This window comes from Rhineura floridana, chromosome 1 (assembly GCF_030035675.1).
Source record: "Rhineura floridana isolate rRhiFlo1 chromosome 1, rRhiFlo1.hap2, whole genome shotgun sequence".
Lineage (NCBI taxonomy): Eukaryota > Metazoa > Chordata > Lepidosauria > Squamata > Rhineuridae > Rhineura > Rhineura floridana.
This window is the reverse complement of record NC_084480.1, coordinates 103,416,765-103,439,811: the sequence shown is the minus strand read 5'-3', so window position 1 is coordinate 103,439,811 and position 23,047 is coordinate 103,416,765. Positions and strand designations below refer to the sequence as shown.

Sequence of the window (23,047 nt, the reverse complement as noted above, 5' to 3'; positions counted from 1 at the left end):
TCCATTATGAGCCTCTGTTTTACAGGCGTTGTGGAGTTTACTGCTGGGATGATACTGTGTATAATTTGACATTGCTGCATAGCATGAATTTATTATATTCATTGTGTACTATTATGTATTATTTATTATTATGCTTTTCTATTTATAGCTGTTTTAATTTTTTGTATTGTCTAGATATTATGTTATGTATTGGAATACATTGTTTAAAATGTTCTATGTTGTAAACAGCCCTGATGAAAGGTGGTATACAAAATGTATAAATGTATAAATAAATAAAATGATTTATGGATGCCCATATAACATTATTACCCATTTTTAGCCATTGGTTAACCTCCTGTGCTTCTTGTCCCAGGTTCCTTCCATCTCTTTTTTTCTTGCGGCAGGAAGTCTGAGGATTGTATCCAATGTTAGTCATTGAAATGAATGGGCATGACTTATTTACATCCATCCATTTCAATGGGTCTACTGAGACTAGACCTTTGTTAGAGGCAACCCGACTTTTTTGTAAGCAGGACAGTAGAGAGCATAGTCTCCACAGGTGTAAATGTACTGACTCCTCCTTCAGATGCTGCTCTTCTACATCGGCAATGTATCACAACTGTGCCCACATTTACTGTAACCGTTACAGTGGGTACCACTGTATAACCCTGCTATTTTTTAAAATCAATATTTTAATTAACACTAACATGCTTCCCCGGGTATAATATTAATGAACAACTGCAGTACTACAGCACTCATTTTTTAAAAAAGGGAGGGACACTGACATCTTTCCACACGACTAGTCCAAAACAAATGATAAGCACTTTGGTTTTTGGCATTTCATGAGTAGGAAGGAGCACTTATGTTTAAATACACATGAAGTCAGCAATAAATAAAAAAAATGTAAGGCTCACGGAGGATTTCTCTCCCTTCAAATTGCTTCTCCGCTCGACTGTGCCTCCCTAGAGCATCTACACACGCAGTAGTGTGGGCAGAACATAGCAGGATGCACAAACAGAGAAAGGTGAAATAATCCTGCAAATAATGGAAAGTCAATTGCAATTCTGTCTGCAGCTTATGCCCAGGACCTGAAGGCATGGGGTACGACATATTTTTCCTTATTATATCAGGAACATCCGCCCCATGTATTTTCCCTAGTTCTTCTACCCCTCCCTATCTTGGGCCTTTTAGTTCAAGCCAGAGCTTGGAAAAGTTACTTTTTTGAACTACAGCTCCCATCAGCCCAATCCAGTGGCCATGCTGGCTGGGGCTGGTGGGAGTTGTAGTTCAAAAAAGTAACTTTCCAAGCTCTGGTTCAAGCTTATTGTGATAGAAGACAGCAATGGTTCAAGAGCAGGGTAAGTTCTGAAGTCAAGCACAATCATGGCAACAGCCAGCAGAGTACAACTGCACATTTCCCTAAAAGAAAGATGCCAATGACAGGTCTTCTATGCTTTCCACCGTGCTGCTCTGCCCCACTAGTCCTTTGCCTACCCTCCTGGCCTGCATCCTGTAGCAACCGGAAATCTTGTTCTGCCACGCAGCATGGTGGAAGGCACAAGAGATCCTTTCTCACAGAGCTTTTAAAAGAAGCCAAGACCACCTCAGAGTGATGACCTAGTAATCCAGTTAGTGATTAGGGAAACACTTTGGCCCCAAGCTGCCTGTCACAACTTTAATGTACATATTACATTGAACAGAGAGTGCCATCAAAGCACAAAGATTGTCCAGCTCTCTCTAGCCCCTGTTTTCATGTATGTTGTATATAAGAAATGTAAGGGCATCCTGGGTTTCATAGTATAGTTGCTTAGGTTATCACTTACCTTGCAAATCTAGTACAAGGAGCTCTCCTCGAGTATACTCATAGGTCCAGTGAGAAAAAGCTAACATCATTTCTTCCAGCAAATTGGTAGGTGTGATCTCGTCCCCATTGTTGTTATTGTACTTGCGGAACTCTCCAGTCATGTACTTTTCTATTGTCAGCCACTGATTGGCTGAATGGCAATATATTAAGAAGACCTCCAAGAACCTGAAAGAATGGTTGTCATCATTCAGGGAGTTAGCAGAATAGTAAGCATCTTCCCATGAGCCATACCACTACTGCTAAAGATAGCGTGCTTTTCCCACTTGAAACTTTTCACCCAATTCAGAATTCTTATGAATAATTTTAAAAAGCATTTATGCATTGTTTATATTAACATATTAGCAATGCAGTGCTATGTCTAAGATATGTCCATGGTCAGAGGCAGTATGCTTCTGAATACCAGTTGCTGAGAACCTCAGGAGGAGAGAGTGCTCTTGCATCCAGGTCCAGCTTGTGGGCTTACCATAGACATCTAGTTGGCCACTGTGAGAACAAGATGCTGTACTATATGGCCATTGGCCTGATCAAGCAGGCTCTTCTTATGTTCTTAGGAGTAAGTCCCATTAAGTTCAATGGGGCTTACAGATAAGAATACGCCTGACAGAAAAAGCATTACCTGCAAAATTATACATTCTATAATACATCAGCTAAACATGTGGGCCTATCTACAAGGCATGGACTACCTTCAAGTTGATTCCGACTTATGGCAACCCTATGAATAGGGTTTTCATGGTAAGCGGTATTCATTGCCCTCCTCTGAGGCTGAGAGGCAGTGAGCTTCATGGCTCTGTGGGGATTCGAACCCTGGTCTCCCAGGTCATAGTCCAACACTCTAACCACTACACCACACTGGCTCTCATCTACAAGGCATACCACAAATCTGGGTGGGCTAATTTGCATATTATGCAAATTACACATATCAATGGTTGCATTGCCCAGTTGTTCTGTTTTCATGCCTAGTAATTACCACCAAAAACTGGGGGAGGATGTGAGGAACATTTTTTAAAAAACATTTACATTTTTAGCCTTAAATGCTTAGATTCTAGTTTCCAACACTAGGGAATACTTCTTTTTATATTAAGAGGATGCATATTCTGCCCTTCCACTGTTAAAAATCGAGCTCAGGGCAGCTTACAAGCATAATAATAAACTGAGGCTCAATCCAGACAAGACTGAGATGCCGCTAGTGGGTGGTTCTTCTGACCGGATGGTGGATGTCCAATCTGTCCTGGATGGGGTTGCACTCCCCCTGAAGGAGCAGGTTCGTAGCTTGGGGGTTCTCCTAGAACCATCTCTGTCACTTGAAGCTAAGGTAGCCTCAGTGGCACGGAGTGCCTTCTACCAGCTTCGGTTGGTGGCCCAGCTGCGCCCCTATCTGGATAGCGATAATCTGTCTTCAGTTGTCCATGCTCTGGTAACCTCCAAGTTAGATTACTGCAATGCGCTCTACGTGGGGCTGCCTTTGAAGACGGTTCAGAAACTGCAGCTTTTGCAATATGCAGTGGCCAGATTGGTAACGGGGACCAGACGGTTTGAACATATAAAACTGATTCTGGCCCGCTTGCATTGGCTGCCTGTATGTTTCCGAGCTTGATTCAAGGTGCTGGTTTTAACCTATAAAGCCTTACACGGCTTGGGACCACAATACCCGATGGAACACCTCTCCCGACACGAACCCACCCATACACTCGGCTCAACATCAAAGGCCCTCCTCCGGGTGCCCACTATGAGGGAAGCTGGTAGGCTGGCAACAAGGGAGAGGGTGGCCCCCAAATTATGGAATGATGTTCCTGATGAGGTGTTCCTGGCGCCAACACTGTTATATTTTTGGCACCAGGTCAAGACTTTCCTCTTCTCCCAGGCATTTTAGCATGTGTTTTTAAATTGCTTTTTTAAAAGGGTTTTTTAAATTTGTATATTTGTTTTTAATGTTAATTGTTGTAAACCGCCCAGAGAGCTTTGGCTATGGGGCGGTATACAAAAGCAATAAATAAATAAATAATAAAAACAATAAAAATACACAATTAATATAAAACATAACACAAAATAGAAATAAGCATAGAACAAGTCAGGGCAGCAGCACAAAAAATCAGCACAAAACAAAGCCAGCAAAACATCAATTAAAAGAAATATTGTGACCGAGAAGTTGTCTGTGCCAACAATTAGGAAGTATGAAATGAACATACCACTACAATCTGTGACACAGCTAAAAATCAAGATTTCGATATTATCAGTAGTGTTAGGACACTACTGTGTACTCTGTGAAATAATAAGGAAAGTAGGGCCTGAGCATATGAGAAGTGTCTTTACTATATTGATTCTCACATATCAGATCAGGGAGAGGAGAAACACAACCCTCTATGAAAAAGGCTGGAATTTGATGGAGTGCTAGCAACTCTTTATATGCGCTGTATTCTAGAGACCTGGCAAAGTGCGCTAGCATCAGACAAGGCAGTTTATCATGAGAAAGGGGAGTGCATCTTACTCACCCAGCCATTTTATGCCTTCCATAAATAATGCTGCTGTTGGTGTCCCCTGAAGGAGCTGAAGCCCCAGCCCGCATTTCCCCCCAAGAACCCAGCACAGCAGTGGGAATGGAAAATATCTCAGCCACTGCCAGGGGGCAGACATGTAGCGCCAAGAGGAAAAAACACCACGTAGTAAGCAAATAACTTTTCCCAGGGTGGTGTGGGGTGGATTGTTCCATTCCTATTGGTCTTAAGGGGTGGAAAGGGTGCACCCCCACTACATTGAAAACTCTTCTGCAATGGAAAGCTGATTTTCACTTGAAAAAGCATTCAGATTTTGATATTCAATAAAATTGCTAAACTCAAATGGATCTTCTCCTTCTACAGCTTTGAAATTAAACTGAGAGCTATGAAAGACTGAATAGTTGTGATCATCTTGTTGTAACAGCTTTATGTAAAGCTTGGTCTGGCCTTAGTCATGCTGCTGCCTAAATCGAGAAATGCTAATTTCTTTCAAAAGTCCATGCAGGAAAGGGAAAATTCATAGGATCAAAAATGGGGAAGGAACTTTCTCTTATTGCACAGGCCAAGAACTCAGAAGAGAGAGCTGTGCCAAATAGCCTGTTTTCACAGTGTCCATTACTGACCAGTGCTAGTGCAATCCAATGACTGTTGTATTCATGGAATGATCTGTGCAAAATGTGTTGCAGAGAGTTGCCCTCAGCACATCTGGGACAAAATATCACTGGCTTCCTTCAAAGAAATAAATGAAGTCCTCATATTTGATGATGAGCTTCAACACTAAAATACGAATGTAGAAACGAGTTTTACCCTCTGCAAAATTGGTGGTATATGTTGTTTTTATGTACATTACTTAGAAATGTAAATGATTAGGCAATATATAAATGTTTTATAAATGAATAATCTTTTTTAAATGTTATACACCTTGAGTGCTATTTTATAGTGGGAAGGTGGGGTACAGGGCCGGTACCAAAGGGAGCCTAGGCTGGGCCCTGGCCAAGGGCCCCTGCAGCCCAGAGGGACCCATGAAGGGACCCTCATTAGGGTGGGAGAGTAGTGCTCCCCTTCCACAGTCTACCAGGCCGCCTGCCAATTCACTTGCTCCACCTACCTCTTTCATGTCTTCTGCTGCTGCGTGCGCTGTGCGCAGGGCTGCCATCAACCAAGATGGTGGTGGAGGCTTCTTTAAGGAGCTGATGCCCCTACTGCCATCTTAGTTGATGGCAGGCATGTTTGCGCACGTAGCGTACCACACATGCGTGCCATCAACCAAGATGGCGGTGGGGGCATCAGCCCCTTAGAGAAGCCTCTGCTGCCATCTTGGTTGATGGTAGCCCTGTGCACGCAGCATGCACAGCAGCAGAAGATAGGACAGAGGTAGGTGAAACAGGCAGGAGCCACGCACCCAGGGCAGGCTGATGCCCAAGGGCCCAGTCATGCCTGGCACTGGCCCTGGTGGGTTATAACGGTATGTTACCTTAATAAATAAATTTTGATCTGTTATTTGGTCTAATATTTGTCTAAGTTTTGAACCAGGATTACACCTGAAATTCATCATTGACACATATCTGGACATCTGTTCAAGTAAGGCACATTATACAGTGTGATAGGTTTCATATTTTCCATGTTATGCCTAAAAACATCTTCCTTACCGTGGGGTATATGGAATGGTATGTGGCTTCACTTGATTGAATGTATATATCAACTTCTGAGCAGCTCTTTGTTGTTGTATTTCCTAGGAATAACGTAACAATGCATAGTATTGATATAGTGCTTTTTTTAAAAGTACAAAAAGCATGCCAGCTACAATATCTCAACAGTTCTTACAAAAGCTCCTGAAATAAGGTGTGCTAATATTATCATAATCATCCCCATTATTTCCATTTTACAGACTGGGGCAGGATATTGTGGCTTACTACTCAGTAAGACCTTTTATGGCTGAAGTAAGAACTGAACTGTGAACTTTCAGCTTGGAGATCATACTCATAATCAATACCTGTGGGTTAGATGGGGAAAACAACAGATTTGTAGTCTTATGACATAGTATCTGACCATGGTTTGATTCCTGTCATAAACGAAAGCTACATAACAATCTCTGCCTGACCTCTTCAATTTCTACAGCAGATATTGAAACATCTTTGAGATGCCTCTATGCAGAACATAGTGGTCACCCAGCAATGTAGGTGGCTTATATGCTTCATTGCATTGCCTTCTATAGTTATGTTGTCATGTTATGTGTATCCCAGCCAGTTTGTCCAATGGATGTATTTCAAACCAATTTTCTGGTTCAGCAGAAGGGACAGAAGCAGTAACACCTCCCAACTGTATCCGCTTTCCACTTGTGTCCCTCCAGGTGCTCATGAAAGGTTTTTATTAACTAATTCCACTTAGGGCTACACTGATCACATAGGGTCAGTATGGATTTCCAACCAAGTTACACTCACTCTGAGGCAGAGATGAAGCACTGTGCCTTCACAGAAGATCTTTTGCCATGCCTGAACTACCTCAGGAAGGAAAGACTTTACAATGAAGACTTGACCCAACTTCAACACATCATTCTCAGACCAGGTACAGATGACTTTCATTGCCCTCCTCAGGCCTCCATCCATTTCCTCCTGAGACAAAACCTGAATCATAGCAGCAATCCCACGCTGGGACCAGGAAGACATGCTTTTATCAAGATTCAAAGGTGAACTCTCTTCTAATCTATAAACTGTCACTTCTTCTCCAGCTAAGACAAAAATAAAATGGAAAGATGATTTAGAAAATACACAATCACACTGACTTATACAAGTGGAACAACATATGCTGAATTTGTTTTCTCAAAACAATTTCTTTATTTCTTGGTATCTCAATAAAGGAGTGACATGTAACGTATATACATGTCATATGACTTCATGAAAATAACCAAGTAACAGTGCAATCCTATGGTTGTCTACTCAGAAGTAGCTGTCATTGATTTCAGTGGGGCTTACTCCCAGGTAAGTAGGTACAGGATTGATGCTTATGTGACTATTACATCTACTGTGTGATTAAAACCTCTTCATGCATTAATATAGAAGTTGGTACTCACCAAAGAGCTGCACTGGTGTAAAAGGTATTGTCTGAGCCAATCTCATTAAATTGTTCCTTTCAACGGCTGCAAAAATATAGGCAGGTCAGTCATACTTGAGTAGCACATAATTTACTCACACTTTTTGCTCAGAAACATTTGGTGATATGCTGACAAAGTTTTTGGTTTCTAGGCATTACAATCAGGGGTGTAGTCATCCAGGGTCTCGGGGGGGCTTAGTCCCCCTACATTTTTGGAAGCAAGGTCCCAGCACAGTCTCTATGTGTCCAGCATCCTATGAGCCAATTAGCATGAAGAGGGAGTGTGTAAGCCACTAACGTGCTTCCTTGTCCTTTCCTACTGATTGGAACCGATCAGAGTGAAAGGAGGTGAGTTAGCCACTGAGAAGACTCTTTCCAATAGCTAACACTCCCCCCCCTTTCATGCTGATTGGCTCCTAGAGATGTCTGTTGTTGTGGAAGAAGACATTAGCAAGGCTCTCATTCTCAATCCAAGAGCAAAAAAGTGTGTGTGTGGCTGTGACTATTATGAAGGGAATCTGCACTTCTGAATTTGCCCCTATACTACTGGATTACATCCTCATTATTTATAGGCTTTCCAGATACTGGGTGTGCAGTGCCCATACAAGCACCCTGGGCACAGGCCACCCTGCTCTGCACTGGAATAAAATAGAGAAATGTATGTAGCACAGCCAAAGGGGTAGCCACCAAACACCTTATTTAAGCATTCATTAAACGTGTGGGTTTTGCTCAAAACAGCAGCCCATCCATCTCTCCCTTACCATAGCAATTACTGTCTCAAGCTCAATCAGCCAAGTTGGGAGAGAATGCATCCGTCTTGGTTGTGGTGTTGGAGGAGCCCAGAACGATAGTGCTGGGTGATTTCAATATCCATGCTGAGGCTGCCTCTAGTGTTCCAGCTAGGGACTTCATGGACTCCATGACGATCATGGGGTTGTCTCAAGTCATCACTGGCCCAATGCAAAGGGCAGGGCACACCCTTGACTTGGTTTTTGCTCCAGATGGAGGAAAGGGTGGTCTGGAGATAGAGGGAGTGGATGGTCAGACCACTTCCTGGTGAATTTTAGACTTATGGCTCCAATCCTTCCCTGCAGGGGTGATGGACAGATTAAGATGGTCCACCCCTGGAGACTAATGGAATCCATAGGATTCCTGAATGCCTTCAGGAAGTTCCCAGTAGATAGAGCAGGTGACCCTGTTGAAGCCCTTGCCACGCTGTGGAACAGTGAGGCATGTCGGGCTCTTGACATGGATGCCCCTGAGCACCCTCTACGGCATTGTGGAGCCCGGTTTGCACCTTGGTACACCAGTGAGCTAAGGGCAATGAAACAGGCTGGACGACGGCTAGAGCGCAAGTGGTGAAAGACGTGCTGTGAGGCTGATCAGGCATGAGTAAAACATCATAACCATGTGTGGTGGTGAGGGCAGAGAAGACTTCCCACTTCTCTGCCTCCATCACATTCTCAAGTAGCCATCCAGTGGAGCTTTTTATGTATTGTCAGGAGTCTGTTGACATCAACTCCAGGAAATGGAGTTTTAGACCATCCGGAGACCCACTGTGAATTGTTTGCAAGGCACTTTGAGGGTAAAGTTGCTCTCCTCTGTAACAGTCTTGATGCCCCATCCACATCTAATATATTCCCCAATGAAGTGTCCAGTGCAACGTCTGCTGCAACAGTTTCAGTTGATGTGGCCTGATGATGTAGACAAGGTGCTTGCATTGATGCGGCCAGCAACGTGTCCTCTTGACGCTTGCCCTTCTTGGCTTATTAAAGCTTGCCGAGGGAGTTTGACTGAGTGGATCCAGAGTGTGGTCAACACATCATTGCGGGAGGGAGTGGTTCCAAGCCACCTTGAAAGAGGCAGTGATCTGACCATTCCTGAAAAAGCCCAGCCTGGACCAATTGGTTTGTGACAACTACCGACCAGTTGCAAATACCCCCTTTTTAGGGAAGGTGATTGAGAGGGTTGTGGTGCAGCAATTGCAAGTACTCTTGGATGAAACAGATTATCTTGACCCATCCTAGTCTGGGTACAGGCCTCGTTATGGGACTGAATCAGCCTTGGTTGCCCTGATGAATGACCTTTATAGGGAGAAGGACGGGGGAGTGCGACCCTGTTATTCTTACTTGATCTCTCAGCAGCTTTTGATACCATTAACCATGGTATCCTTCTGAGCCGTATTGGAGGCACTGTTTTACAATGGTTCCAATCCTATTCCCAAGGTCGCTCTCAGAGAATAGCATTGGGTGACTGTATTTCGCCCCCCTGGCAGTTGTGCTGTGGGGTGCCACAGGGTACCATCTTGTCCCCCGTTCTGTTTAACATCTATATGAAGCTCTAGGGAGCGGTCATCAGGAGATCTGGGGTGAGGTGTCAGCAGTACACTGATGATACCCAGCTCTATTTCTTTGTAACTTCTGAATCGGGAGAGGCCATGCAAGCCCTGGACCAGTGCCTGGACTCAGTGGTGGGCTGGATGAGGGCCAATAAACTGAATCTGAATCCTAGCAAGATGGAGGTGCTGTGGGTTGGTGGTTCCTGAGTTCAGATGATTGGTTGGTTGCCTGCTTTGAATGGGGTCTTACTCCCTCTGAAAGAGTAGTCTGTGGGTGCTGCTGGATCCATCTTTGTTTCTAGAGGCCCAGGTGACCTCAGTGGCTAGGAGTACCTTTTACCAGCTTTCGCTGGTAAGACAGCTGTGGCCATTTCTGGACCGGGATAGCCTGACCATGGCTATGCACTGGTAACCTCTAGGCTAGATTACTGTAATGCGCTCTATGTGGGGCTGCCCTTGAGGTTGGTCCGGAAGTTGCAGCTGGTGCAAAATGCAGCAACGAGACTGCTCACTGGGGCAGGGTATAGCCAACATGTCACCCCACTGCTGAAAGAATTGCACTGGCTGACCATTTGCTACCGGGCCAAGTTTAATGTTCTAGTTCTGGTGTACAAAGCCCTATACAGCTTGGGACCAGGATACCGGAAAGACCATCTTACCCCTTATATACCCAGTCAATCACTGCGCTCTGCAGGTGAGGGCCTCCTGCAGATACCATCTTATCAGGAGGTCTGTTCTGCACAACATAGGAAACGGACCTTTAGTGTGGTGGCACCTACCCTGTGGAACTCCCTACCCTTAAATATTAGGCAGGTGCCATCTTTGTTATCTTTTCGGTGCCTATTGAAGACTTTCCTCTTTCAACAAGCCTTTTAAGTTAAGACCTATCCCAGTCTGTGTCTGTGTTGGAATTGCTTTTAATATGTTTTTTTAAAAACCTTTTTTCCCCTAAACAATATGGTTTTTTTAATCCTGTTTATTTAAGATATTTTTAAAGCTTTGTTAAAGAATGTTTTTAAAGTTGTTTTGTTTTAATGTATTTTAAGGTCTGTTTTTATGATTTTTTTTTTATTTTGTTTGCTGCCTGGGCTCCTGCTGGGATGAAGGGCGGCATATAAATTAAACAATAAATAAATAAATAAAAATAATAATAAATAAATAAATTGCTGCAGAAATTTGGTGAATTTAATTTAAGATTGGAATAATGAGAAACTGAGAGTACCAACAGTGACAGATCTTTCCGTCACTACTAGTAGATCTGCTAGACTGTACAGAATGTTTAAGAAGCTTGCCAAAAACTGAACAAACCATCAGTGGCCTTGGCTGTATTTCCAGCCTAGAATCTTAAAATTCTTTACAGTACTAGTGAGTTGGGCATCCTGACCCAATCAGAGCAAAACCCATTCTTCAGGATGGAGATGATATACTGAGTCTTGATTTTAAAAAATATTCCAGTGGTAGAATACAAGTCAGACTCAGGGATAAATAATAAATAAGACTCAGGCAGGGCAATGTTATATTTAGGAACTCACAGTCCTCTTCACCCCAGTTTTGCTGTGGAGAATTTTCCCAACTGCAAGTGCCCTTTTTTGTTGCACACTAGGTTGCTAGGATGTTCTTAGCCACATCTCACTGACTGGAAGTGTGTATGATCTTTGTTGATATGTCCACTGGGCTAATGATATAATATCTGGAGAAGAGTGGAGATCATCCACTATTGACGGCAACTATGTCATAACTTAGGAAATTTGTTTAACTGTGTTTTTCTCAATCAAAATGTGCAAAGTTTGTGAAAATCCAATATAAGTGTGGACTATAGGGACATCTGCTGGCAGGTTCTACACATTTCTCCTCATCACAGAAAAGAACAGCTTTGTAGTATTCTACCCACTGGTACATGTTCAGATGAAGGATGTAAGAGCTGTATCTGAACAGTGTTCAAGTGGTTGCATTGGCCATTAATCAGTTTAAGGTGGAAATTAGAAGTTATGAAGGCTATTTTATAACATTTGATCTGGTATATCAGTCATGGTCCACCAGTGACAAGGAAAACATATTTCCTAAGATTTGGGAACTTTTGCTTTCATTCCTTTTTATTTATTTAGAAAAAAAATTAAATCGCTTAATCAAAAAAGAAAACGAAAAAAAGAATTTTAAGTGGTGTATATAAAACTGACAGACTGCAAGTGAGATCCTGACACAACTAACCTGGACTGCTTACTAAAGTCACTATTTAAAAAAAATAAACTATCCCTATTTGAAGACATGGCAGATTGTATTCATCCTTGCTCACTGCTTTTGATACATGATGATGTAGAAGATATGCATTGATTTTTAGGGGGTTAATGCAGGACATGGGTAAATAATCAAGGGCTGAACCAAATCTGCTTTGGATTCCTTCCAGCTGCCATGTGATAAATTTCCCTAGAGAAGTTCAGTTTAAAAAGAAAAACAAAACTTGAAGACAATTCACTTAGGGTAGGAACAAGAATACACAGCAAATATTGTATTTTGTCACAAGTAAAAACTGATGGTATTAACAAGATGTTCTTTCTGTCTTCTCCAAATCCTCTAGTATTTCTCTCTGTTGTCTTTGGCGGTGAAAATGCCATTTATTCCTTGCCAGTACTTTTTTTTAATCTTCAAACTTATATCGCCAACAGCTACTTGCTATGCATTGCAGAAGCTAGTGTTTAAAGAATAAATAATCTCAATCTTCCCAGACTTCTGTGTTAGGAATAATCGTAATATACTGCTCTTGATAAGAAGTGAGAATATCAAAAAAGTACAGGGAAAAATAATTAATGTGCTTATCAACTAATGCAATGGTTCAGCTACCATTTAGATACTCACTACTTACCTGAGTAATGATTGTGCAGGTCTTGAGAGTTTTTTAAGGAGGATGAGATTTCTAATAAATAAAAAAAAAGATTATTATTTTAAACAGAAGAAGCAAAGATAAATGTGCTCTTGTGAGTACCATGCATTTAAGATTGCCATGAAATAAAGTGGCTGGTTTAGCATTCTATAGAGGAATCGTTTTAACTATGTTATGTTATAAAGTACAAAATGTAGCCTATATAAACTGTCAATAAAACAACATGTAATTATACTGGACACTACAAAATGACAGACAATATTCAGCTCAAGGACACTCAACTTCTCAAAAACTGAAGAGCTACAAATTGCACTTCAGGCATGGTAAAAACCCTTTTACTGGCCACTATACTTCATGGGATCCCAAAGGCACAATATCCTCAATTCCATCCCCAGTCATTATGCATCCTATTAACTACATTATGACAATGATGTTATAGTCATGCTGGTTCATTAACCCAAGACATCTAAAATGTTATAAAATCTAAAACAGACAAATAATAAAGAAGCAAAGCTAATTTAAACAGACATTTATAAAGTGGTCCAGATTCTATTATGTAAAAAGCAACCCCTTTTCTTACTAGAGACAAAGGCTCAATTCAAACATCACTGATCTCAAAGAACAGTTAAGGATGCTTAAATATGGTTAGGTATGATGTAATCTGAACTGACAATTAACGGTGCGTTTCTCTGGCAAGGCAGGATTAGAAATAATGGTTTGAACCATGGTTTGGTGTGATGTCTGAACTGATAAACCTTAGCTATAGCTGTTACTTCATTTCTGGGAGCCTCTACATCATAAAAATGGGAGTGCTGTGCAGATGGTAAACAACTATTTATTATTTATTTATTAGATTTATATCCTGCCCTTCCTCCCAGTAGGGGTCCAACTGTGTATACATATACTGTGTATCCTAGTTGTGGTGAACCTTTGGCTCTCCAGATGCTGCTGAAGTACAACTTTCATCCTCCCTGGCCATTGGTCATGCTTGCTAGGGCTGATGGAAGTTGTAGTTCAGCAACATCTGCAGGGCCAGAGGTTCTTTACCAACGGTGCATACATTTGCAAGCTTAAACCATGCTTTGGGTTCTGTTCTGGCCAACTCTGTTAGATTCAGACACAGACTCACTGGGGTGTTTTGCTCTGTTATGTTTAATGTGAAATTTCAGCTTACAGCATGTTATAGATCAAATTACAGATCACACAAGATGTATGACTACTCAAAGCTAAGATGTCGCAACAATTAGACACACACCTCAAGACCCTTTCAGTAGGTTCTGGGTGGGCTCTTTCTCCTTGTGTGGGGAAGGTTTCATTGAATAGGCCTGCATGAGCAAGTGACACTCCTCCTAACTGGAAAAGCTGCACATCTGTCTGCACAACCTGGGTGATGGTGGAGCAGGCACTTCATTGAGATCCGTCTCAGACAGCAACTTGGGTTGGGCTTCTGATTCCTCTTTCTCTATGTCATGAAATTGTAGCATGGTTCAGAATGGTTTAAGGTAACATGGCTCTGATGCAGGGAATTGTGGGGATTTCATCTTGTGTAGAGATGGGCCTCTGAGTGAGTGGAAAACTAAGTTTCGTTTCTCAGCTGTAGCTAATTAAGAGGCTTGAGGAGGAGCACCTGGTTATCTCTGCTATCTGCTGGGAGCCTGGTACCAGGTCAAGCAGGCCTGAGAACAGTTGAGATTAGGGGGAAGGAGGGGGCCTGTTAGGCATGAAAACTGGAGAAGTATTACCTCATTAGAAAGCCTCCTGATTGGCTAAAATACTATGGACTGTTGCTGGTCAAGGAATACCTAATCACTTTGAATGAGTTCAAATCTCCAGGGCCCGATAAACTACATCCTAGAGTATTGAAGGAACTGGCTGAAGAACTCTCAGAACTGCTGTCTATTATCTTTGCGAAATCATGGAGGACTGGTGAAGTGCCGGATGACTGGAGGAGAGCTAATGTTGTCCCTATCTTCAAAAAGGGCAAAAAGGAGGAGCCGGGGAACTACAGACCAGTCAGCCTAACATCAATCCCTGGAAAAACTCTGGAGCAGATTATAAAGCAGTCAATCTGTAAGCACCTTGAAAGCAATGCCGTGATTACTAGGAGCCAACATGGGTTTATGAAGAACAAATCTTGCCAAACTAATCTTATATCATTTTTTGATCGGGTAACCTCCCTTGTAGACTGTGGGAATGCTGTGGACATAATATATCTCGACTGCAGCAAAGCTTTTGACAAAGTGCCCCATGATATTCTGATTAGCAAGCGAGCTAAATGTGGGCTGCATGTAACAACTATCAGGTGGGTCCACAGTTGGCTCCAGAATACTACTCAAAGAGTGCTTGTCAATAGTTCCTTCTCAAACTGGGTGGAAGTAACGAGTGGGGTACCACAGGGCTCGGTCCTGGGCCCAGTGCTCTTCAACATTTTTATTAACGACTTGGATGAGGAGGTACAGAGCATGCTTATCAAATTTGCAGATGATACAAAATTGGGGGGCATAGCGAATACCATGGAAGACAAGAACAAAATTCAAAGGGACCTTGATAGGCTGGAGCATTGGGCTGAAAACAACAGAATAAAATTCAACAGGGATAAATGCAAAGTTCTACACTTAGGAAAAAGAAACCAAATGCACAGTTATAAGATGGGGGATTCTTGGCTAAGCAATACGACATGTGAGAAGGATCTTGGGATTGTCATTGATCACAAGCTGAATATGAGCCCACAGTGTGAGGTGGCTGCAAAAAAGGCAAACACTATATTAGGCTGCATTAACAGAAGTATAGTTTCCAGATCGCGTGAAGTACTAGTTCCCCTCTATTCAGCACTGGTTAGGCCTTATCTTGAGTACTGCATCTAGTTCTGGTCTCTGCACTTCAAGAAGGATGCAGACAAACTGGAACAGGTTCAGAGGAGGGCAACAAGGATGATCAAGGGACTGGAGACCAAGCCCTATGAGGAGAGACTGAAAGAACTGGGCATGTTTAGCCTGGAGAAGAGAAGACTGAGGGGAGATATGATAGCACTCTTCAAGTACATGAAAGGTTGTCACATAGAGGAGGGCCAGGATCTCTTCACAATTGTCCCAGAGTGCAGGACACGGAATAATGGGCTCAAGTTGCAGGAAGCCAGATTTCAACTGGACATCAGGAAAAACCTCCTAACTGTTAGATCCATACGACAATGGAACCAATTACCTAGAGAGATAGTGGGCTCTCCGACACTGGAGGCATTCAAGAGCAGCTGGACAGCCATCTGTCGGGAATGCTTTGATTTGGATTCCTGCATTGAGCAGGAGGTTGGACTTGATGGCCTTATAGGCCCCTTCCAACTCTACTATTCTATGACTCTATGATTCTAGACAAGTGGAAAACAGAGATGAGGAGGAGAAATGTTGCTAGTCTTACTGTTTCCTACAGATCTTTCACCTAAACAGGTGACCCAGCAGAAGAATTTGATGGCATCTCTTAGGGAAAGGCTAGGCTTAGGAGCTTCAGGAAAGGCTTTGTTAAGAAAACTGTTCTTGAAGAAAGGGTGGAAGATTCACTAATAGAGAGGAGGATGTTATTTCAGGTACAGGAAGTATCAGAAAATGCAGAAACAAAAAGAGAAAGACAGACAAAGGGTACAATCACGGATGAACTTGAGTTTGATGGATTTAGGAATGGGGAGAAATTCAATTCAGTTTGTATTTAAAGCTGAATCTATCAAATTTGCACTTTCAGAAACAATATGAGAATGAAAACACAACCATCCTTTCAAATTAGCACTTGTCTGAATTTGTGATGCAGTTCTTCAGCCAAATGTTTACAAAAATGCATACATTAAGAGAGTGTATAAAAATGAATATATTAGTGAATATAACATACAGCAGTGCATTAGGAGAAATTGCTTGCATAAATGTGTACATTAGTCAAAAATGCATACAAAAATGTGTTCGTTAGGAGAAATTCACACTAAAATGCTGAAGAATTTTCATTTTTAAAAAATTGCAGATTTTTGCAGAAATGTGGAGAACAAGATTCAAGATTGGAAATATGAGAAAGTGAAATAGCTGAAATTGACAGATTCTTCCATCTCTGGGTGGAATGGAGGGAGAAAAAAGGGGTGTATATGAGAGAGGCTCACAAAGCCTTAAAAGTAAAAATGCTAATGATGTGGAGTGTGACAGTGAGGGGACTTAAGGAGGGATGGAACATGTTCATAGGGAGTAGGGAGAAAATGGAGCTTTGACAGAGGCATTCTTAATCAAGTGGAAGGGAAGTTAGCAAAGTAGTAAGTCCAGCAGAGAGAATGTGATAATAGCAAAGATGAAGTGACTTGGCTAGGATGATTTCAAAGATAGTAAATGTAGAGCAGAATCGGAAAAAGAAGAAACCTTTATGTTACTTTTAGTTCCCTACTTTAAGAAACTAGAGACAGAATAGTGATTTATAATCTTAAAGTAATTAAAACAAAAGTTAGTCTAGCTGTTTAAAATTATACACGGTGCCAATGGCCCCTGACAAAGACACTCACGATATAGTGAGCTTCCATTTGAACTGCTGGCATCAACAAATATATGTAGCTTTCAAGGTTTCACAAAACTCTGGCAAGCATTAATCATCAGATGTCTAGCAAGGCATGGCCTTATCTTCTCTATGACTCCTTTCAAGGCAGTTTGTCAGAAGCACTATTTAAAAAAAAAGTCATCCATAGAAGTGTATTTTCATTGCAGAGGTCTCCAAAAAGTCAACCTTTGAAATATGTATTAAAGGATAACCTGGCGCATATTGTAGGAAGGTCTAAAAAAAATGAGCTGATACTGATACTTTTTCTTTTTTACACAAGACCAAAATTATTCCAACTGTGCAATTTATAATTGTGTTGCTTATAAATAAGGAAGAGCAAAAGCTTACCATGAGCTCCATCGTAACTACTCAACCTAATGGAAATCAAATGTTAAAGTTAATTTTTGTCAAGCACATAAAATTAACTATATAAAGTATATAATAAATGTATGAATGCAGGAGGAAACAAACATTTTCATCTTTACAAATAATGCTAATAAAAAAAGGTATGGCTAACACCACATGTAGAGCAAAATAATGCTACAGATGTTAGAGGTAAACATGAATTTACATCCTCCTTAAGAAGGCATATAGGACTGTATAAGACTGCCAGGATTGTTCATCATGAGTAGCACTGACATACAGTCAGATAGATTGGCTGTCCCATGCACACAGACCAACCAGTTTGCTGGCATCTATATTGGCAAAATATTAGCAACCTTTCCTATCTAAGGTGAACAAAGGAAGACATACTTAGTAATACAAACAGGGATACTTACGAATGGCTCCTGCTCAGATTATTCTTCCTATTTTTCCTAGTCCAAGTCGTGCTATTATTTAAATCCTGAAAGAGGAGGGAAATGAATTTTCTCAATTAAAGCATGTCCTGATTTCATGACTTTGGGGGCATGTTGTTCCCAGTCTGCAGTAACTCTGGAGCCCTACATAAGGTTGTAATGTTTGCTGTGAGGTTTCACTGGTTTAGTGCAGTATTTTTTTATATATAAACACTATATTAGGTATATAATGAATATATTATATACTTGATATAGCATATGGTGGTATCAAGAGAAGTGGGGTACAACAGTGAAAAGGTCCAACCATTTCTACTCTCAAGCTTCTTTTGATCATCAGGCTATTCTATTCAAGTCAATAGCAAAAACATCACTGACTTGAATTGCCCTTGCTTGTGCCACCTTAGTTTGGATAAATTAGTTCAAATAGAGAGATAAACTCTAAAGATAAATGCATAAAGCAAAACAAAAATACCAGAATGAGTTTAATCCCCAAATTGCAAGGAATAATATCACCAAACAACTAAGAAGTTGGATTTTGCTTAAATATATTAATATAGAGAACTAAGTTCTTCAATATAGTCACAACCACATTCACTTTTTTTAATGGACTAGAGAATTACCATACCTCAGTCCTCTTCATATGTTCTCCCATTTCATGATTCAATAGTTTAATGGCATTTTTATTAATCTTTTCTGAAGGTTAAGTGGTTAATTACTAATTTCTTACCCTGCATCTCTTGCGCCTGCTGCATAAAATTAAATTTCTCAAGAAAAGTCTCTTCCCAGTGCTCAGACTAATATATAACACAACAGTCGATGGGCTGGGCATAGATTTATAGAATGCAAAGAAAGCCTTGTAATATTATATGTCTTTGAGCCTTACCTCTTTTGATTGCCTCAAGTAGTCACAAATCTGTACTGTGTGTCTTGCCGTTTCTTGGTTTTTCATTCTTTGGTGCATACAACTGATACAGTCCAAACCTAGCCAAGTAAACAAACATAAAAAGAGCACCTATGAACATTAAAATAAAAACACACTTCCCTCCTCTTCCTCAAAAAAATTAAGTAATGAATAGTCTGTTCTAAACAAGACTGATCCTATTCTGTGACTCTGGAAAAAGTAGGGGCTATTCCAATATCTACACCTTTGCAAACATTATGTTTCTTATGGGCTACTTGAGGCTTTGCAAGTTTGTGCACGACTACTTATTACCACAGCAGACAGTCAACAAGAGAAGGGGAAAAAGACATCCCGTCTCTTCTCTGAAAGGCATGCTGCCACCATAGTGCTGGAACCTGCCATGACACCACAGGAACTGGCACTGATGGGAATGGGACAGACAGGGAGGTAGAATTTGAAAAAATGGTTAGTAAAGAGGGTAAAAGAGATGGCTAGGTAGGAGGGAGGTAATTTAGCACCTTATAGGACAAATTCAGATCTACTTGGCAATAAGGTGAGCTATTTTCCATTTTGGGGGAGAAGTTGTTCAGCTGATTTTTTAGGTACGCTGATGCAAGCTGGGAAAGTGGGCATCATCCATCACTACTTTCCTGTACAGCATCTGTGGAACTTTTCCTGCAGATCTGCAGTATCAAGCTATATGCAGTTCTTGTTTTCATTGTTGGAAGTGGGGCAAGAGCAACTCCTGTTTTGTTCTTCTGTTTATGTTCCAGAAGGGAGATAGAGTTAGGGTCCTCCAGATGGATAGGCTTGATTACCTTTACCTGTGATTCTCTGACTGACTTCCTTCCGTTGTTAGACTGATACATCTTAAAGGAAGCTTAGCTGCCCCTCCTCCTTCCGCCCTTTCCTCTCTTCTCTTCTCTGACTATCCGAGAGAGAGGAGACACCTTTGTCTCTGCTCTCCCTCTCCTAGCCATGAGGGCAACTCCAACCTAGTTAGTTCATTAGAACTAGGTATGCCTTTCTATCTACTATGCATTTCTATAAATAGAGTAGCTTTTCTTATTTTCTTATTTCAGACCGCTGTTGTTCTCTGCTTAACAAATATACAAATTTACACAACAACAAGGGTTATGGGCCCAGTAGACTAAGTTGAATTGCAAGTTGTGCCTAAAGCTAAAAAGGCTAAATACTGCATGTGATTTACAAAAGAAATCAACAAAAGGGAGACTTTAGGTTAGAGAAAGAAAAGCAGAACAAAAGATAGGAAAGGATGGCTGAAGAGTCAAGACTTGAGAGAAGCATCCCAAGGCTGGAGAAGGATAATTATGCAGTGTGGAATCTTTGGTTCACTGCGATCCTTGAAGGGGAAGATTTAAACGGGATCCTGACTGATCCTGAACCCTTGGCAGAGGATGAAACTGCTACAGCATCCTGGAGACATAAGCATGCAAAAGTGAAGTCTCTGCTTATTTCTGCATTATCAGATGAGGCACTAAATGTTTGCGTAGGATGTAACAAAGTAAAACAAATGTGGGAGAAGCTAGAAGGAATATATCAGAGAAAGTCTAAGAATCACATCATGTACCTTTACAAGGAGCTGTTTTCTCTGAAGGAGCCTGCTGAGAGAGGCAGCCTGAATACACATATTCAAAAATTTACAGAGCTGCTCGCTGAACTTCAGAGATGTGGGAGGGATTTGGCTGATGATGAAATGAAAAAGGCACTACTCCTGAGCAATCTCCATGTGCGTCATAAATTAATTTCCTGTGTGCAAGAGAATTCTGACCAAAACATGAGTCAGATCATATCATATTTAAAGGATCAAGATTTTAAGGAGAGACAGGAAGTACATAGTCTGTCTCAAGAGGCAAACCTTACTATGGGCAGAAACAAGCAAACAAAGAATAGCAGTCATTGCCCGAATCAACAGGAGGGCAAGGGACAGAGAAAGAAGTTCTGTTCCATATGCAGATCTCCAAACCATCTTCAAAGGGATTGTGATAGGTGTCAGACAGCAGCAAAGCCTGACTTTAAACAAAGGCAAACTGAAGTGAGAGAAGCCTCTGGGCAGAGTAAGGCAAAAACAAAGGCTTCTAGTTACAATGTAGTTGGTGAAAGGAAAAATGATTATAAAAACAGATTTTTAATCGACTCAGAATGTACAACCCACCTAATAAAAGAAAAAAAATTGTTTAAGTGTTTCAAAAACTTTACACAAGAAATAAAGACTGCCTCTGGAGATTTTTTTATTGTCAAGGACTAGGTACAGTGGAATTGCTGTGCAAATGCCAGATGGCAAAAAACAGCTTGAACTTAAAAACTGCCTATATGTTCCATATTTTAAAGACAACTTAATAAGTGCTACTCTTACGGGACAAATAAGACAAAGCCTGAACAAAGAGAGACCTCCTCCCAAGAAGTGGCGAATATAGTATCTGGTCTTCCTATTCTTCCTCCTGTGTGTGAAGACCTCAGTCCACAGGAAGCCATGCTAGACTTTATTCCTCAAGAAAGTCTCTCTGGTTCACCTTCCACTCCACTCACTACTACAGTGAAGCAGCAGTCCGAAAGAGTTCAATCCATTTTCCTAGTTTTGATGAAACAGCAGGCGGTTCTATGTAATTATCCCAAACTGCCAGGGCTCTTAACACAGTCTGAGAGGAAGTTCATAAGAACATAAGAAGAGCCTGCTGGATCAGGCCAGTGGCCAATCTAGTCCAGCATCCTGTTCTCACAGTGGCCAACCAGGTGCCTGGGGGAAGCCTGCAAGCAGGGCCCAAGTGCAAGAACACTCTCCCCTCCTGAGGCTTCCGGCAACTGGTTTTCAGAAGCATGCTGCCTCTGACTAGGGTGGCACAGCACAGCCATCATGGCTAGTAGCCATTGATAGCCCTGTCCTCCATGAATTTGTCTAATCTTCTTTTAAAGCCATCCAAGCTGGTGGCCATTACTGCGTCTTGTGGAGCAAATTCCATAGTTTAACTATGCGCTGAGTAAAGAAGTACTTTCTTTTGTCTGTCCTGAATCTTCCAACATTCAGCTTCTTTGAATGTCCACGAGTTCTAGTATTATGAGAGAGGGAGAAAACTTTTCTCTATCCACTTTCTCAATGCCATGCATAATTTTATACACTTCTATCATGTCTCCTCTGACCCGCCTTTTCTCTAAACTAAAAAGCCCCAAATGCTGCAACCTTTCCTCATAAGGGAGTTGCTCCATCCCCTTGATCATTCTGGTTGCCCTCTTCTGAACCTTTTCCAACTCTATAATATCCTTTTTGAGATGAGGTGACCAGAACTGTACACAGTATTCCAAATGCTTTTTCCATCTTTTGCAGATTCTGAGGGAGGTGGAAATAGGTCATATTGCTATTGGGGATATCGAAAGAGTACACTATTTGTTTTATAATTATTGTAATGCCAGAGCCATGATAACTTATGCCAGTCAGCAGGTTGCAGGTACCATTCTTGGAGCCAAAGCCAAACTAAGCAAATTCGACATCGATGTGAAGCACCATTTTAGGCAATTGCATTTAATGTCCATGTCTCTTAGTCCACAGAGCCCATTACAGGAAAGGAGATTACCTTACTGTAATGGGCAAGCTAAAGACAAATGCCTAACAGGTAAGCTGATTGACCTCGATGATAATGAGGAGACCTTTAAGCAACAGGTGTTGGCAATTAATAGGATAGACCCCAAAATGTTGGGCAGAACTTCTGCGATATTAATCAGCTGGTTGCATTGGATTGTGAAGCTAAAAACCATGAAGAGGTGGGGCAAAATTGGAATGGAGGATCCCTATTAGACAAAGCTTTCCTTGGTGGTGATCTCCCTCAAGGTTGCCTTTCAATCCTTGAGGATCTAGCTTCCTCCACTTTACTTAAGGACTTATCAGCGACACAGAAACTAACACTTATAAATAAAATAAATACCATTCAATTAGGCCTCCGGGCTCAAGGTGTTCCTACCGAAATGAACCTATTAAAGGATCAACTTCTTACTACGGAGGAAGTAGGGACTCTAATGGCATCGTACGATGCCCTTTTAGAGGAGGATCAATTAGCAATCATTCTTAGCCTTAGGGGCCTTCAGCTAAACCTATTAAACAAATTTTTAAGCAACACCCAACTTATTAGTAGGAAACAGAA

At 41.4% G+C, this 23,047-nt stretch overlaps 1 protein-coding gene across 1 annotated transcript in view; it reads right to left on the bottom strand.

Annotated features, from left to right (window-relative positions):
- TRPM6 (transient receptor potential cation channel subfamily M member 6) overlaps positions 1-23,047 on the bottom strand; it is a 125,018-nt gene that overhangs the window by 14,636 nt on the left and 87,335 nt on the right. The window contains exons 29-36 of the mRNA XM_061609311.1: positions 18,876-18,973; positions 17,975-18,039; positions 15,621-15,649; positions 12,624-12,674; positions 7,406-7,471; positions 6,777-7,063; positions 5,985-6,067; positions 1,803-2,008 (exon numbers count right to left, since the gene is read on the bottom strand). Of these exons, the coding sequence (XP_061465295.1) occupies positions 1,803-2,008; positions 5,985-6,067; positions 6,777-7,063; positions 7,406-7,471; positions 12,624-12,674; positions 15,621-15,649; positions 17,975-18,039; positions 18,876-18,973 (885 nt within the window). The remainder of the gene's footprint in view (positions 1-1,802; positions 2,009-5,984; positions 6,068-6,776; positions 7,064-7,405; positions 7,472-12,623; positions 12,675-15,620; positions 15,650-17,974; positions 18,040-18,875; positions 18,974-23,047) is intronic.